The following is a 17,369-nucleotide window of genomic DNA, read 5'->3' as shown; positions in this document are numbered from 1 at the left end:
TTTTGGTCTTTCTGTCTTTTTTTTTTTTTTTTTTTTTTTTTTTGCTCGGTTTGTCTGTAGTTGTTTTTCTTTGTTCGTTATAATCTCTCTCTCTCTCTCTCTCTCTCTCTCTCTCTCTCTCTCTCTCTCTCTGTGTGTGTGTGTGTGTGTGTGTGTGTCTACACATCTCCTCTCTATTTCTCTCTCTCTCTCTCTCTCTCTCTTTCTTTCTCTTCTCTCACTCTCCTTCTCTCTCTCTATCTCTCTCTTTCTCTCTCTCTCTCTGTGTGTGTGTGTGTGTGTGTCTACACATCTCCTCTCTATTTCTCTCTCTCTCTCTCTCTCTCTCTCTCTCTCTCTCTCTCTCTCTCTCTCTCTCTCTTTCTTTCTTTCTCTTCTCTCACTCTCCTTCTCTCTCTCTATCTCTCTCTCTCTCTCTCTCTCTCTCTCTCTCTCTCTCTCTCTCTCTTTCTTTCTCTATCTATCTATCTATCTATCTCTTTCTCTTCTCTCTCTAAGTGTTCTTATCTTTGAAGGCCAACATGTGTTCTTAAAGTGCAGAAGCTTTTGGCTGTTTCTTGGTGTTGTTGAAATCAGCTCTTCAGTTGTTGTTTATAAATGTATTTGATATTAATTTTTGGAGATCTTGATTCAAAGTTATTGGAAGTGAAGTAGGATTGATATAGCGGGCAGAAATTTGTGATTATTTTCTTTCAACACATCCCATCCATTCTCAGATGCCATGTTTACCGACTTGACAGCGAGCACCCGCATACAAACAGATCCCTTATTTTGTTTCACGTCTCTATATTTTCATTTCGCCTCGGTTAATAATATTATAATATTGTGCGGCTATGTGATCTAATGGTATGACACTTGCTATCGGATCGGAAGGTCCTGGGTTCGAGCCTCGCGCTCGGCGCATAGTTGAGTCCTTGGAGAAGGCTCTTTATTCACATTCTCTCACCGTACTCAGGTGTAAAATGAGTACCTGGCTGTTAACAGCGTTGTCTTTGTCCGAAAAATTGTAATATCGCCTAATAGGCGTCATGTCCCGTCCTACATGTTAAATGTTGCTGTTGACCAAGGACCCCTTTTAAAGCGCTTTGAGCACATTTAGTGGATATTGCGCTATATAAAGATCAATTTAATATTATGGTGTCTCGTCTAACCACACACGTCAACCAATACGCTTCAACAGTCGTGACGTCACATCCCTCGTAATGACGCAGAGTAACTTAGTAACTGGTTATAAACTATCGGAACAATGGCGGACGCCTTATGAAATACATCTCCGACGAGCATAAAAGTGTATCCAGAGGAGAAAAACATTTTAAATCTGATCATGTTTTAACTTTTAGACATTCTGATCACATGACATGTGAAAAAGTTCTAGCTAACATGAAGAATAAAAGTACCGATTTTCTTTGTTTAGAACCAAACTGCTCGTTGCTTGGCGGACGTGACATCAGACTATTGAATCCTAACCAATTGTCAACGTGGTCAGTGATCAGACGGGTGCCAATGGCAAATTGTGGTCCTGAAGTTGTTTTCTCGATAAAAACACCAGTGACGTTGGACAAGGACACAAGAGCACGTTTTTCCGACATCCCTGTCCAACCAGCAGTAGTCGGGTAGTTTGGTCTGTTAGGTTTGGCGGATGACACTAAGAGATAGACTAGCGTCCGATCCAAAGAGCAGCAAGCATTTTATGTCCGTTTCATGCTACAGAAACCGGAATAAATTTCGTCTCCATAGACCTCATGGCTCCCGAAGAGTACTTTAAAGAAATACATTTGAGCCACAAACATGAAACATAAGGTTTGTTTCTCTTTATTTTGGCGAATATAAAATTCAATTTCTTTCTTTTCATGACACTCCAAGTTCGTATTTCTTTTGACCTTGCTTCTAAATTCACTTTTCGGTATCCTATTATCCTGACATGATACCGTTCTGAGACTGTGGGCCACAAAAAGATGTTTTTATATATTAAATTATAAATAGAACGAAGATGACAGCACTCAGGCCTTTGTTATTGCTTTTTGCCATCAATGTTTGTGAGTAATTCTCACTAAACTGTATTAACAATACTATAAACGTCAAGGATACACATAGTTTTGTTTGTTGGTCGTTATACTTCCGGGTGGCAATGTTGTGAGCTTCTTAGCCAAGCGCATACTACCTATACTTCTTAGCCAAGCGCATACTACCTATATAGATAGTATGCTGATGACGTCACTCAGGCCTTTGTTATTGTTTTTGCCATCCGCGTTTGTGAGTTGTTCTCACTAAACTGTATTAACCAGACTAAAAAAGTTCATGGTTACACAGAGTTTGTGTGTTGGTCCATTATACTTCCGGATGGCAATGTTGTGAACTCTTTGGCCAAGCGCATTCTATCTATAGATAGTATGCGCTTGGCTAAGAAGCTCATAACATTGCCATCTGGAAGTATAACGGACCAACACACAAAACTGTGTGTATCCATGAACGTTTATAGTCAGGTTAATACCGTTCAGTGAGCATTACTTATAAACGCGGATGGCAATAAAACAATAACAAAGACCCGAGTGACGTCATCTTCGAACTATCGATAGCAAGTGTTCCCGCCCTTGTCTTCCACATTTTCCACCCTGGAAATATTTTTTAATTTGTGATCAATCCTCTGAAAACGGTATTAACTCGGGTTGAACCATGTTGATGAAAATGGATTTGAAGTTAAAATGTTCAGATGTGTGACCCATCGTCTCAAAGCGGTTATTATGACGGGATGAACCAGGAGCTAGCAATTGGATTCAGTAATCTGATGTCACGACGCCTGGCAACGGCGGCCATCTTGGTTCTAAACAAAGAAAATCATTACTTTTTATTCTTCATGCTGGCTAGAACTTTTCATATGCCTTGTGATCCGAATGTGTAAAAGTCAAAACATGATCAAATGTATGTGTTTTTTTCCCTCTGAATACGCTTTTATGTTCGCCGGAGAAATATTTCATACGGGCGTCCGCCATTGTTCCGATAGTTTAGAGCCAGTGTTACTAAGTTACCATGCGTCATTAGGAAGGAAGTGACGTTACGCCTTTTGAAGATTATTAATTAAATTAATAGACACCTAGATAGCCACGCCTCTCGGACAGTCGTCATAACGTAAACAATGGCACTGATCGGTAAACATAGCAAACTACACAGGATTTTATATCAATGGCGTGTATCTAAGTAAAATACCCACGGTTGCTTTATCAAAGAAGTAACACAGAAAACTGTGTAAAATTAAACGTTTATAATATGATCGAGAAAATCGTGTGATAACTAGTCACCCCTCTGGCGGAATAAAAACAATAACAATAATCAGAGAGAGATCGGGTTCATTCACGTTATTGTCTATAAACTACAAATCACGCTTGTCCGAGCACGTTTTAAAGGTGTGTCACAAATTCCATGTTTTGATTGATCAAAAATCTAGTGGTTACTTACAATGATATGGCAGGAAAATAACAAATTTGTCATTTGTTCTTCCTCGCCGGTATTTTTATTTCTATGTCTTTCCCTTTATAGATAGTATGCACTTGGCTAAGAAGCTCACACCATTGTCATCCGGAAGTATAACGGACCAACTCACAAAACCCTGTGTTACCATGAACTTTTATAGTCTGGATAATACAGTTTAGTGAGAATTACTCATAAACGTGGATGGCAAAAACCATAACAAAGACCTGAGCGACTTCAACTCCGTTCTATCTATATTGAGTTGAATACATCGTGCGGTTATGTGGTCTAGTGGTATGACACTTGCCTTCGGGTCGGAAGGTCCTGGGTTTTGAATCCCGAGCTGTGCCTAGTTGAGTCCTTGGAAAAAGGCTCTTCTTTCCTAACATTCACTCTCCGCACTCAGGTGGTATAATTAGTACATGTGATGGTAACAGTGTTGCCTCTGTCCGAAGAAAATTGTGATATCGCCTAACACGCATCATATCTCAACCTACATGTTAAGTGATGCTGTAGGCCGAGGGACTAACCTACACCGGATACTGACTCCGACGACCCGGCACTGCCGTCCTCTGCCGTCTTCCGGATAAAGACGTCGGGCACGGACAAAATCCTAAAAATAAGGAGAAGAGCCGCTAGACCTACCCATACCAAGCTCGGAAAAAAAACGGCAGAGGATGTCGTGTGTTTGGTATGGGTAGGACTAGCGGCTCTTCTCTTTATTCTTATGAGAGGTTGCGCATACACAACGATTAGAGAATAGGACGACGATTGGAAATTGTTTAGAAGATTTAACCCTGTCCACTTGTCATCATTGCTCACTTCAAGATGTTAATCTCAACCCGTAGAAAGTTATCAAAATCATAGTTTATATGTGTAAAAAGCATCAATGCCTAATAGAATATGTGTTTATATTCATAGCTTTTATATTAAGATTTTTATCTATAACTTTTGCAATAATTCATATCAACACTTTATACCTTCAGCGGATTAAATGACTGGATCAGGGATTCAAGCCTACACAATTTCAATGGTCAACAGCTGATCTCTCGCTCAACATATTGGTGCTTTGATAAGTCAATGATATTCGGTCAGTTTGATGAGGAAAACGAGAATCATTGCCCATTCTGATAAATTGTTTCATCTGTGTTCTATTCGTCCCTAAATGTTGTCCACGCTTAGTTTGCTTCAATAGCTCATAAAAAGTTATCAAGAGGTAAGAAACGATGTATAATTCATGACTACTTCAATTGTATTAAAATAAAAACGGGAGACAATAGACAATCCACTAAGGAAGGATTGAATGATTTGAAAAGAATGAGTCTTTCTTTGACCTGGAAAAGCAAGTTGTTCAATATTGCTCAGACAAAGATAGGATCGGAGGTTTCTTTGCTAACCAAACGCGTGAATGTTCTTTGAAGATTTCAAATTTCCAAATTGTGTTGAAATTCCTTTTGAGGTCAATGAACATTTCTATCATTTGCACACAAAGATATCACGAATTAAAGTCCTCAGTAGAACAAGGTTATCATATGTTTTTGAGCCTTTCTAAAGCTGTAATTCAAGTCTAAGAGTCTCTGTGTTCCAAATAGAACTAAAATGACAGACGCTTGTTGACAATCGTGTCCATTGGTGATGGAGATGGGAGGTATTCAAAGATTAAGTACGGTCTTTTTCAGTTTTGGGAATTGGAATCACTCTAATCAGATTCTATCTCAGCTGAAAGTCTACATTATAAATTTCATAATAGATCGATATAATGACTTTTTGTGGAAGATTACCATATTTTATCAAAACCCAATGCTATTAGGCTATGCAACCTCTTACTATATTATCGTCGCCTGCAAGTAGTTTAGTTTCTTGCAATCATGATATATCTGGAGGAGGAGGAGAATCAGATCGTATAAATCAGAACCAGAGGTATATGATCAGATTCCTCTGATTAAAAAAACTGATCTCATGCGGTAGTTATAAAACTCATTTTGGGCAATATATCTGTTTTTAGCAATGACGCCGTATACTTGCACTTTTCCATGGTAGAAAATGAAGTCCACACTTTATGTGGATTAATTAAGTGAAAAGAGGGGAGGCGAATTCACACATAACCTAATTTACGCTATAATCTGCAAACGTTGCCACAAGACATACGTGGAAGAAATTGGCATGAGACTAAGCGACAGGTTTGGACATTTGTGGTCTATTGAAAACGACGAGGACAAACCTGTCTCCCACCAATTCTCTGGGTCAAGTCATCGGAGATTGCACGACATCCAAATTATATCAGGAAAGGCGAGGGAATTAATCATATCATTAATGTACTATGTAATATACGTAGGTTGTCTCCCATGTTATAGAAAGTAATTCTTTTAACGGTGATTGATGAAATCCTTCAAAGTCATAAGACCCAAAGAGCTTAACTTATTTCTAGAGAAACAGACAGAGAGAAACTAAAATAGACACACACACACACACCCACACACACACACAGAAATAGAGAGAGAGAGAGAGAGAGAGAGGAGGAGGAGGAGGAGAAGAAGAAAGAAGAGGAGGATAAGGAGGAGCAGGAGGGAGAGAGGAAATGAGAAAGAGAAAGAAGAGAGAGAGAGAGAGAGAGAGAGAGAGAGAGAGATAAAGCGTGTGTGAGAGAAAGAGAGAGACAGAGAAAAGGAGAGTAAGAGAAGGAGAGAAGAGAAAGAAAGAAAGAGAAGAAGAAGAAGAAGAAGAAGAAAAGAGAGAGAGGAGGGGAATGAGAAAGAGAGAGAGAGAGAGAAGATAAGAGAGAGAGAGACAGAGAGAGAGAGAGAGAGAGAGAGAGATGATAAAAAAAAGAAAACGAGCAAAGACAATTTTGTTATATCTATAGTCTGATAGAGAGTAATTTTTTGAAAACTATTCACCTAACCTGCGGGTTAAAGCCAACTTTGAATGTTTATTCTTTGCAATGAAAACTTCAATAAAAGACCTCACAACAATATTAAATATCAGGAAGGGCAAGGGAATTAATCATGTAATTAATGTACTCGGTTTTGTATGCCAAATCTATGCCGGGGGCTGACTGTAACAGCGATCATATACCTGTGCTATGCCCCATACGAGTTAAATTGAAAATCTGCAAAAGAGCAAAGGCTAAACCTAAATACCAACTAGACATTCTCCGGGAGGAACAGAAGATACAAGAAAAATTTGAACTATCAGTAAGAAACAAGTTTGAAGTGCTTGGAGAACTAACAGATATAGAAGAGAAATATGAGCAGTTTAAAGACAGTGTTGCTGCATCATTAGAAGAAAATGTTCCAACCACACTTAAGTTGCAGAAGAAGAAATGGATTACTCCAGAGATATTAGAATTAATGAATGAGAGAAGAAAGGCCAAAAATCAGGAAGAAAAATACAAGACTCTGAACAGGCAGATAAAAAGAAAATGCAACGAAGCTAAAGAAGACTGGATAAATGAACAATGTCACTATATAATGTCCTGCAAAGAAAAAAATGGCAAATTCTTCCATCAGAAAATCAAAGAAGTGACAAACAAAACTAAATCAGGTGCTAAAAGTGGATGCATCAAAGACAAGCGTGGAAACACCATCATGGACAAAGACTGCATTCTAAACAGATGGTCAGAATATATTGAAGAACTTTTTTTTGATAATCGAGGAGAAATGCCTATGATAAAAGAACTGGAAGGGCCTTCTATAATGAAAGATGAAGTTAGGAACGTCATGAAAAGCATGAAAAATGGAAAAGCTGCAGGACCTGATGCCATAACAATTGAAGCCTTGACTGGCCTGGGTGAATGGGGGATTGAATTCATCACAAACCTTCTAAATCAAGTGTATGACACAGGAAAAATGCCAACTGATATGAAACGATCCATTTTTATAGCACTACCAAAAAAGCCAGGGGCAGTTGATTGTGAACAACACAGAACTATTAGCCTAATGAGCCACCTCACAAAAATTCTTTTGAAGATAATTTTACTAAGAATAAGAAATAAAATACGACCTGAAATTGGGGAGATGCAATTTGGTTTTGTTGAGGACAAGGGTACCAGAAATGGAATATTCACATTATCAATGCTGATGGAAAGATGTATTGAAGTAAATAAAGATCTGTATATGTGTTTCATCGACTATTCAAAAGCCTTTGATAAAGTACAACACGAAAAACTATTCAAAATTCTATCATCCTTGGACATTGATGGTAAAGATTTAAGAATATTACGGAATTTGTACTGGGAACAAGAAGCAGCAATGCGTGTTGACAACGAACTAAGCAGTTTTACACCTATTAGAAGAGGAGTTAGGCAGGGGTGTGTTTTGTCTCCAGATTTATTCAACCTCTATAGTGAAATGATATTAAGAGATATCGAACATAAGAAGGGGGTGTGTATTGGAGGAAAGAATGTAACAAATCTGAGGTATGCAGATGATACGGTTCTACTGGCAGAATCTGAACATGAACTACAAGAATTACTGGATGTTGTAGTCAGGAGTAGTGAAAATATGGGACTGGAACTGAATATATCTAAAACAGAATGTATGACGGTATCTAAAAATAATAACCCACCAGCCTGTGTAATAACAAGCAGAGGACAAACAATACAACAAGTTGAATGTTTCAAATATTTAGGCTTCAATGTAACATCCAATGGAAAATCAGATTGTGAAATAAAGAAAAGAATAGGTATGGCGAAGAATGCATTCAACCAGCTGCATACAATTATGAAAAACAGGAATATTAGCATGAAAACAAAAATCAAAGTCCTGGATTGCTATGTACTGTCTGTGCTGCTATATGGTTGTGAGAGCTGGACCATAAACAAGACCATGGTTAAAAGACTGGAGGCAGTGGAAATGTGGTTTTACAGAAGAATGATGAGGGTGTCATGGATGGAAAGGAAAAGAAATGAAGAAATTTTAGAAATGGCAAACAGAAAAAGATCACTGATAACAAAAATCATCAAACGCCAAATGGAATTTTTAGGACACATTATCCGCCACCCTGGTTTGGAAATACTCGCCTTGACTGGAAAGATGAATGGAAAAAGAATAAGAGGAAGACAAAGAATAACGTATTTGAAAGGGATAAGAACTTGGACAGATGAAGCTGAGAAAGGTGGCGCTGCTTTAATAGAATTGGCAAGAGATAGATCAGCTTGGCGGAAGATGACCTCCGACGTCTGCTTCAGATATGGAACTACATGAGGAATGTACTTGAACGATATACATCAGTTATCTCCCATATCATAAAATGAAATTCGTCCAATGGTGATTGATGAAAACATTCAAAATTATCAGAATCATGGAGAATGGTGACAGATATTCCTCCATCTTTGATCTTTTTCTGTTGAGTGTTAATACGCTGAGCAGTTTTCTAAGATGTTGAAAGAAGAACAATTGGTCTTAGATTTCCTAGTTGTTCTTTTTTCTTGTTTGGTTTATTCAACAAGATTAGTTTACCGGAGCCACCGCAGTATCGACAGAAATCGACGCTGATGAGAGAGAAAAAATTTATGATGAAAAAGAAAGCCTCATAAACAAACATAGAAAAGATGATGTCATTCTAGTGAGGGATTTTAACTCAACTATAGACCAGAAATCAGGAAGGTGAATGTTGTTTAGGCAACTATTCCAAAGGCAAAAAAAAAATGATAATGGTCAACGCCTAATTGGTTTTTGCACAGAAAACCGAATGTTGCCAATTCGGCATTCGAGCATCAATCTAGACATAGAACCACATGGGAAGAATCAATATAAGTAGATGACAATATTGTAAAGATTGATAACCAAATTGACTATATTATTGTCCCAGAACGTTACCAAAAAAAAACACCTGAATAATGCAAGGACATATTCTGGAACAAACATAAACACTGACCACAGACTGTTAGCAACTATTTTCAAGCAGTCAGTTAGTAAAATAAGATTTTTTAAACCCAGACCAAAACCAGCAACAGATTTTACTAGCTTAAAAGATGAAGATATACTTAATGCATTAAAAAACAAACTGACCAACAAACTTGAGATTATACATATCAATGCGAAAACAGACCCTGCCCTACAACACCAGAAATTGATCGACAGTATCATTTTGGTGTGAGACGAAACTTTTCCAAATTTCAAAAGGAGCTTCTGTCCAATCCTCCAACAACTTTCAGAAGAACAAAAGCAGCTTAGACTCAATATTAACAGTTGTCACGATGAAGAACTAAAACGAGAATGGAAAACTCAGAGTAATCAAGTGATGCATAAAATCAAAGCACAATCTATTGTCAATTTTAAAAGCAAAATCGACAACATGGCAATGGGAATAGAAGCAGCCCCAGACAGTATAAAAATATTCGAATCTGTTAAAAACATTATAAAGAAACAAAGAAAGTCGTCTTATAATATCTGATGATGAAAGTAAAGTAACCTGTGATGACAAACAAATAGTTGAAAGAGTTTAAAACTTCTTCGAGAATAAGTACAAAGAGGGCCAACAGATAGAACCATTCGAATACCCCGAATCAAGACGGGAAGAACCAATAACCGATCTTGAGGTTAGTGCAGCTATTTGTCATAATCAGTCGGATGGGGAAAAGGTTTGAACTGAGATATTGTCACGTTTAGTAAAAAGGTCAAGTTTGATCAAAAATGAGTTCTTGTCATAAATGATTAAATCAACCCTTTTCGTACACCTTCGGGAAATATCAAAGCTTAATTTCACGTCTAAATATCTTTTACAGCTATTCAATTTGAAAAAGTATGAAATTTGAGAAAAGTTGTTGGATACCGTTCCCATACATCTGACCATAACTTCATGAAAAATGACCCGATTTACCTCAAATAAAGATTTTAATGTTGTGGAGAGCATATTCTTTCATGAAATGCAAAAAATGCAAATCCAAAATTTTCACCCTCCGACTGATTATGTCATGCACTGACACATTTACCAACTTAAAAATTATAAGGCCCCGGGAATTGACACCATCAAAGCAGAGGAGCTAAACTGAACCACACCCAGTCGCCATTGCTAGAATGTTTAATGGAATGTTCGAACTTAAAACACATCCGGTAATTATAAATGTACAAATTTAAATGATAACAGCTGGGCATGAAATAACAAGTCTGACATATTTATGGAATAATAAACCTGCGTCAAGGCTAAAGATCTGTATTCTGACTAAACGTCTGTTTAAAATTATTTGGCCGTAAAATTTTCCCCCCTTCTTATTGCGATTGGCTGAGCGGTACGGTCTTTGTTTCGTACCCGAAAGGTACCGAGTTCGATCACCCGCCGCTGCGCTGTGTGGCCTGGAGCAAGTCATCTCGCCCTAGCTCAATTTTAGACACTGCACTGCGACTGACGCCTTGGATAATTCTGTCTTCCCTTGAAATGAACCCTAGAGACAAATTTCCCGAATGTAATGAATAAAAGAAATTTTATTTTATTTATTTAATTATTTTAGGCTAGCATGGATCTGTCCTTAACTTGTCCATGATGATACTTCATCCGAGACCTGCCTTTTTTTCTTTTTCTATTGTTTTTGTTTTACAAGTTGAAGTTAAAATTTCAACCCATCAATCAATGAGGCATAGGGAGTAAAAAAAATGTCTGGCCAAAATGACAGGGTAGTGGGGGGGGGGGTGTGGAGAGGTGGAGAGAGGTGTTTTGTAAAATGAACGGTAGTTCCCTGAAAAATAATCGAATCAAATATTATAATATATATTGTTCTGATTAAATATCTTTTATTATGATCAGATTAACGGCAAATTGCTTTAACAATTTTTATTGTGTCCATGCATAATTTATTTGAAGTTCCTATATTTTATTTTAAGTGATATTGAGAAGGAAAATAAAAACAACAACAAAAAAAAAAAAACAAGCAAATAGTACAGAAATATTTTTAAAATAATTATGTGAACAGCCGGTTCAATTCTGTGTTATTTCGGGATAACGCTACAATTGTATTGTATTGCTATAATCCGAGTTTTATTATATCTAATCAATATTAATATTTGATTTCAGTTTAATATTTCTACTGACAAAGTTGAAAAAGTAAAATATATAAAATAATTAGTTCTATTACCGTTATCCGTTCAATCCAATAAAATACCACTTTGATCCAATTAAGTATTGTGGAAAAATTTTAATTGTTAATTCCTCAAAAATATATAATAAGATATATTGTTATAACTATTACTGCTACTAAAATATCGTAAGCTTTTATTTAGCGCAATATCCACTAAACATCATCACCGTCATCATCATCATCATCATCATCATCATCATCATCATCATCATCATCATCATCATCATCATCATCATTATTATTATTATTATTATTATTATTATTATTATTATTATTATTATTATTATTATTATTATTATTATTATTATTATTATTATTATTATTATTATTATTATTATTATTATTATTATTATTATTATTATTATTATTATTATTATTATTATTATTATTATTATTATTATTATTATTATTATTATTATTATTATTATTATTATTATTATTATTATTATCATCATCATTATTATTTTATTTTATTATTATTATTATTATTATTTAGTAGTAGTAGTAGTAGTAGTAGTAGTAGTAGTAGTAGTAGTAGTAGTAGTAGTAGTAGTAGTAGTAGTAGTAGTAGTAGTAATAGTAGTAGTAGTAGTAGTAAGCCTCGCAGTCCGAATGACGCTGGCTGAGGATTGTGTGATTCAGTCATAGTCGATGAGTATATCTGCTCTCTCCATCTATGTTGTTAATTGTTTCCATTGGTCACAATCCTGGGCAAGAGTTTGAGGCTGTGGAGATCTTGTTGTGACTTTAGTGCGGAGAGCACTGCAATATTTCTTAGTTTTTCAGGGATTAATTCGGCGTCATCTGAATCCAGAAATTTCTGATATGTAGAGAGGTCCTAGTTTATGGTAGTTACTATTGATGTTAATGGTCTCCCTACATATTTGTTGCCATGAAGGAAATATTCTGTCATTGCAGTTTTGGGTGGGATGTTATCTTCACGACTTAAGATGTGACCAAATAGCCTCCATCGCTATTCTTTTATTATTGTGCTCAGGCGCTGGACCCTATTTTTCCCTAGAGATCAGTATTTGTAATTGTCGCTGGTCAATAGATTCCGATTACGCGACGTAATTGTTTGCGGTGGTATGAATCGAGACTTTCTAAGTTATTTTTTGTGAGGCCCCAGGTTCCACAATTATATGTCAATATCGGAATAATCAGTGCCTCGTATACCTATATTCGTTTCTTCTCATTGATTATGTTATTTCTATTCCATAAATTTTGGAGCTTGTTGAATGCATTTGTGGCCAGATGCTTTCGTTTTCTAATGTCTTCATGTTCGTTGATCAAAGCCTAGTTTACTTACAGTTTTCCATTCATTTAAATTTCTGTTGATTTTTGTATATTCTGTTTTGTTTTCATTCCTTGTTTCTAGGGTGGTTGATATTGTTGGCGTGTATATTTTGGCTTGATGCTCTGATTCAAAGATTAGGTCTGTATCATCTGCGTCCATCAATTTTCGAGTGATCATGTCTACTGGTGGTAATTTTCGTCTTAGATCTTTCATGGCCGATTCGAGGTATATCGTGAATAGAATTGGACTCAAGCTGTCTCCTTGAGGGGATCCAATCGAGGTTGATATTGTTGTTAATTCTCTGCTGGATTCAAATTGTAATGTCGTATTTGATAATAGGTATCTTATGAGCTTCACGTCATCTTTGTCCAAGACTGAGTCAAGGATTGACAACAACTTGGTTTTACATATAGTGTCGAAAGCGGAACTCATATCGATTCCAAGTATGGCAAATTCTAACTTATATTTCTCCATTCTGGCTTTCAGCCATCGATGGGCCCATACTATGTCCGAAGTGCTTCTATCTCTTCTAAACCCGCTTTGTGATTGTGAGAGATATCAATCTACCTTTTCTCTTTATTATTATTAAACTTTATTATTCTCTAATACTGTTGAGCGTGATTGTGCTTAAAACTTTTATTAGCGTGGATAATAAAATGATTGGTCGCAAATTTTCTAAAGGGCCTTTCTTTTTATTTGGTTTGTTTTAGCAGAATGAGTTTTCCGCTTCTAAGATTGAAAACTTGTTTTGTTTTATATATCTTATACATATCCGCTAGTATTTGCATGCCTTCGTCGTCAAGACATTTTAGTTATTCTGCTCTAACACCATCTAGACCTGGCGATCTGTTGTTATTGAATACCATTGCATTTTTCAGTGTAGTACACGCTTATATTGTTTATAATTTCTTTATCATTACATAAGGTCTTATTACATTTATATTTGAATGTGTTTTGTGTCGTTTGATTGTATTCACCTCTTTGAACAATTTCATACTGTCACTCGTACTATTTATTTCTGTCACAATCTCATATACTTTCTTTTGTGATTATCTACTGATTGAGATTTAATTTTATGCATAATTTCATTTCTTTGTCTCTTCATTTTGTTCTTCGCATCCGTATTTGAGCACCTGTTGATGTCAAGTCTCAGTTGTTTTTGCTGCTGTGATAAGGCATGCAGTATTGGACAGTAATCTTGTTTTTGTGTACTACTTCTCTCAGGTAGTATTGTTTCCCTGCTCATCAGCACGCTTTGGAAAAGATGTTGTTGAATTTCAGCTGGATTAGAGGCATCCTTTAAATTCTTTGACGAAAGATTCGACGCGAGTTTGTTTCTGAATTTTTCTTTGACTAGGTCGTCTCTTACACTGCTGAAGTCTTTGATCGATTTTCTATTTTGTTTGTAATGCTTATGCTTTGGCTTATTTTCATTTTCTGCTGTTGGCCTGAACTTTGAAACTACGAGTCTATGGTCTGTGGATGTCTTCATTCCTGCATATGTTCGTGAATCATTGAGAATGCGTTTTTAATTGTCCGATATTATGATACAGTCTATCTGATTGTACGTATTGATAATCTTATCATCAGAATTTTTCCACGTTCCTTGCCATAAGGCGGGAAGGGTGTTTTAAGTCACTATTATATATGAATAATTTATGTTCATAGCAAAAATCAATAAGAAACTGGTCATTTTCATTGCGCAGTCCTTTGGAATAAGCACCAAGGCATGTTTCGTTGTTATCTTTCCTTTATCTTATTTTTGCATTGAAATCGCCGTGATTATTATTGTGTCATTTATAATATGGTCTCGGATTAACATATCAATTTCATTGTATAATCATTCTCTTGCTGTTGAATCTTTTTTGGATGTCCCAGAAGTAGGATGATGGGTGTTGATTATAAGTATAGGCTTGTTGTTCAGGAAGCATAGAATGGTTTTAAAGCTAAAACAGGATGTATAGGCAGATTCATAAGATTAGGGAAAATACACTAGCAAGGATGGATCATTACCATCGACGACCAGCATATATATTTGGACTAGAAGATAAGATATCATCATTCTGAAAATAGAAGATGAATTACACAAGGTATATATCCTGTCCTCGAAAGAAGTGGTTTTACCCTTTCACTTTCAATTAAATAGTGAACCAGTTTTTAAACATCGCAATTTTCTTTCATATTGCCTAAAAACAAACCTTTGAATTAAACGGAATTGAATTGAATATTTTTACTGACGCGGACGAACGAGAACCTGGTATTTGTACAGAAATAAAGACCAAGAACTTGACGTTTAATGAGATCAATCACGCCGGTTGTGGTAAGACGATTGTTGTAGGCTCGTGGTTATTTATTGTAACGTCAATGTTTCCTAGATCTTCACCTTCAGTTTTATCAGAATGTTTGCATTCCATATTATCAGTCAAATCTTTTCCCAACGTCTCTGGCACAAAAACAAACAAGCCACAAACAACCAAGCTTAACACAGCCATCACAAGGAAGGACACGCGTATGACGTCATTTGTTAATATCAAATATGGAGATAAAATCCCTCCGATCCCGCCCAAGAATTGCATCCAACCCACAGCAGCTGTTCGGACGATTGTAGGAAACAACTCATTGGTGCATATGAGAGTGATATAAAAACCGATATCGCAACAAATTCTTGTTACGACGATTGACACCAACACGCCGATTGTCTTTACACTTCCGGTGGAAAAGAAATCTAAGGCAACGAAGATAAAAATGGAGATTGCCTGGGCCAAATGTATAGCAATCCCCGTTGGTTTCCTTCCAATCAAGTTTGGGACTAAAGAGGCGATCACATTAGCCGGCAATTCTGTGATGTAGACAATGATGTTGTTTATGTAGATATCTCCTGGCAATGCAGCTAGCCCAAAGCTAGTTGAGTAATAAATTAGACACGACAGAAATGAGGCAAAGCCTAAAATAAAATTATAAACAAGAGCATTTTTTCTAAAGATACTGATAAAGTTTACGAAATTGGTGGTTCTATTTTTGCGAGTTTCTTCTTTTATCATCGGAAGTCTCAATCTAACAAAATTAGCATTCTCCACTTTATTCAATTTGGCAATTTGGAAAACAGCTTTCATGGCTTTTGCGTCTTTATCCTGAACTATCAACCATCGAAGACTTTCAGGACATTTCAAAACAGGCAGAATGATGATAAGAGAAAATACTCCGTTAAAAATGTGAATTTCTTTCCAGTTTTTGAAGACGAAAGCACTGACAGAGAATATAAAACAGCCCAGACACCATAGTGGCAAACTAGTCATGACAGTTCGCCATTTTGGAGTGACAAATTCTGTCATGTATACAATCGAGGTGTTGAACACCATTCCAGTAGAAAGGCCCAGAAAAAAGCGGATAGCTGCAAACATTTCCCATGATGACGAGGCTACCGAGAGAAGGGAAAGCACAGAATGAACCAATCCCATGATACATAATATAGATTTTCTTCCATAAATATCGCTCAAATAACCTGACAATAACGTCCCTATTGTCATCCCCACCATTTGCAGGGAAATAATCAATGACGATTTCCAAGCCTGATCACAAATCAGTCCAAATTCCGTAACAATCGTAGAGGATTCTGGGTGGAATTCGACACGCCCACATTCTGAAAATCCTCCACACGATTGGTTGAATCCGTCACTGTCATCCGATGGTGGTCCGTCCTGCTCCTCGCGCTTCCCAAAGTGTCCCACTTCCTTGTAGTTTTCGCTCTTGATATTTTCAATAGCGAACGTTGTGTTGTCTAAACATCGCCATCCGGGGTTGTAGCCTCCAAAAGCCATGAATACGGTGCTGAAAGAACATGCTAAATACGTCAATGAAACACATCCTGCCAAAAGAGTTTGGAAAAGGCCACACCCTCCTAGCTGACGAAAAAGCGAGTCGGTATTCATTGTGCCTGAAAATTAAAAGAAAAAAGTATAATAAATACATATATATAAATATATATATATATATATATATATATATATATATATATATATATATATATATATATATATATATATATATACTAGTAAAAAGCCCGCAATTTCGCGTGGAAAGAACTATTTTCATTCGATATTGCCAGAATCATTTTCTTGATTAGCTTGATTACGATTTGATGCACATTTTAATCTATGTGCTTGTCGTCGCTGCCATGCTTTATTCTGCATGATTTTAGTTTATCAGTCAGTGGATATCAATATCAATAAGTCGCAAGTCTTTACCACGCTTTACTTGGGAGTGCTTTGCACTACCTTCAATACTTCACAAATTAAAATGGCGGCCGAGAATCAAAACAATGGTCAAATTAGGAAATTTTAAACTTTCACAAATCTAGAGTTTTTAAAACGCTTTTATATAATGACAAAGTGAATAAATAAACGCCTGACAAAATATCAACGGTGAAAATAGAAATTGAATGAATACTGGGGATGTAGGAGCTTTCGGAATGTCTCCCCTTTACTTATGTGAGGTCATATGAGAATCTGAAGCGGATGCGAAAAATATCAAGTC

The 17,369-nt window shown here is 36.4% G+C and overlaps 1 protein-coding gene across 1 annotated transcript in view; it reads right to left on the bottom strand.

Annotated features, from left to right (window-relative positions):
* Window positions 1–15,116: 15,116 nt before the first annotated feature.
* LOC144979284 (uncharacterized) overlaps window positions 15,117–17,369 on the bottom strand; it is a 9,630-nt gene continuing 7,377 nt past the window's right edge. The window contains exon 2 of the mRNA XM_078925904.1: window positions 15,117–16,770. Within this exon, the coding sequence (XP_078782030.1) occupies window positions 15,143–16,765 (1,623 nt within the window). The 5' untranslated portion in view covers window positions 16,766–16,770 and the 3' untranslated portion in view covers window positions 15,117–15,142. The remainder of the gene's footprint in view (window positions 16,771–17,369) is intronic.

The sequence above is a fragment of the Berghia stephanieae genome, chromosome 9 (assembly GCF_034508935.2).
Source record: "Berghia stephanieae isolate SIO BIC M18660-M18661 chromosome 9, UCSD_Bste_1.3, whole genome shotgun sequence".
NCBI lineage: Eukaryota > Metazoa > Mollusca > Gastropoda > Nudibranchia > Aeolidiidae > Berghia > Berghia stephanieae.
This window is presented reverse-complemented; position numbering and strand designations above follow the sequence as displayed.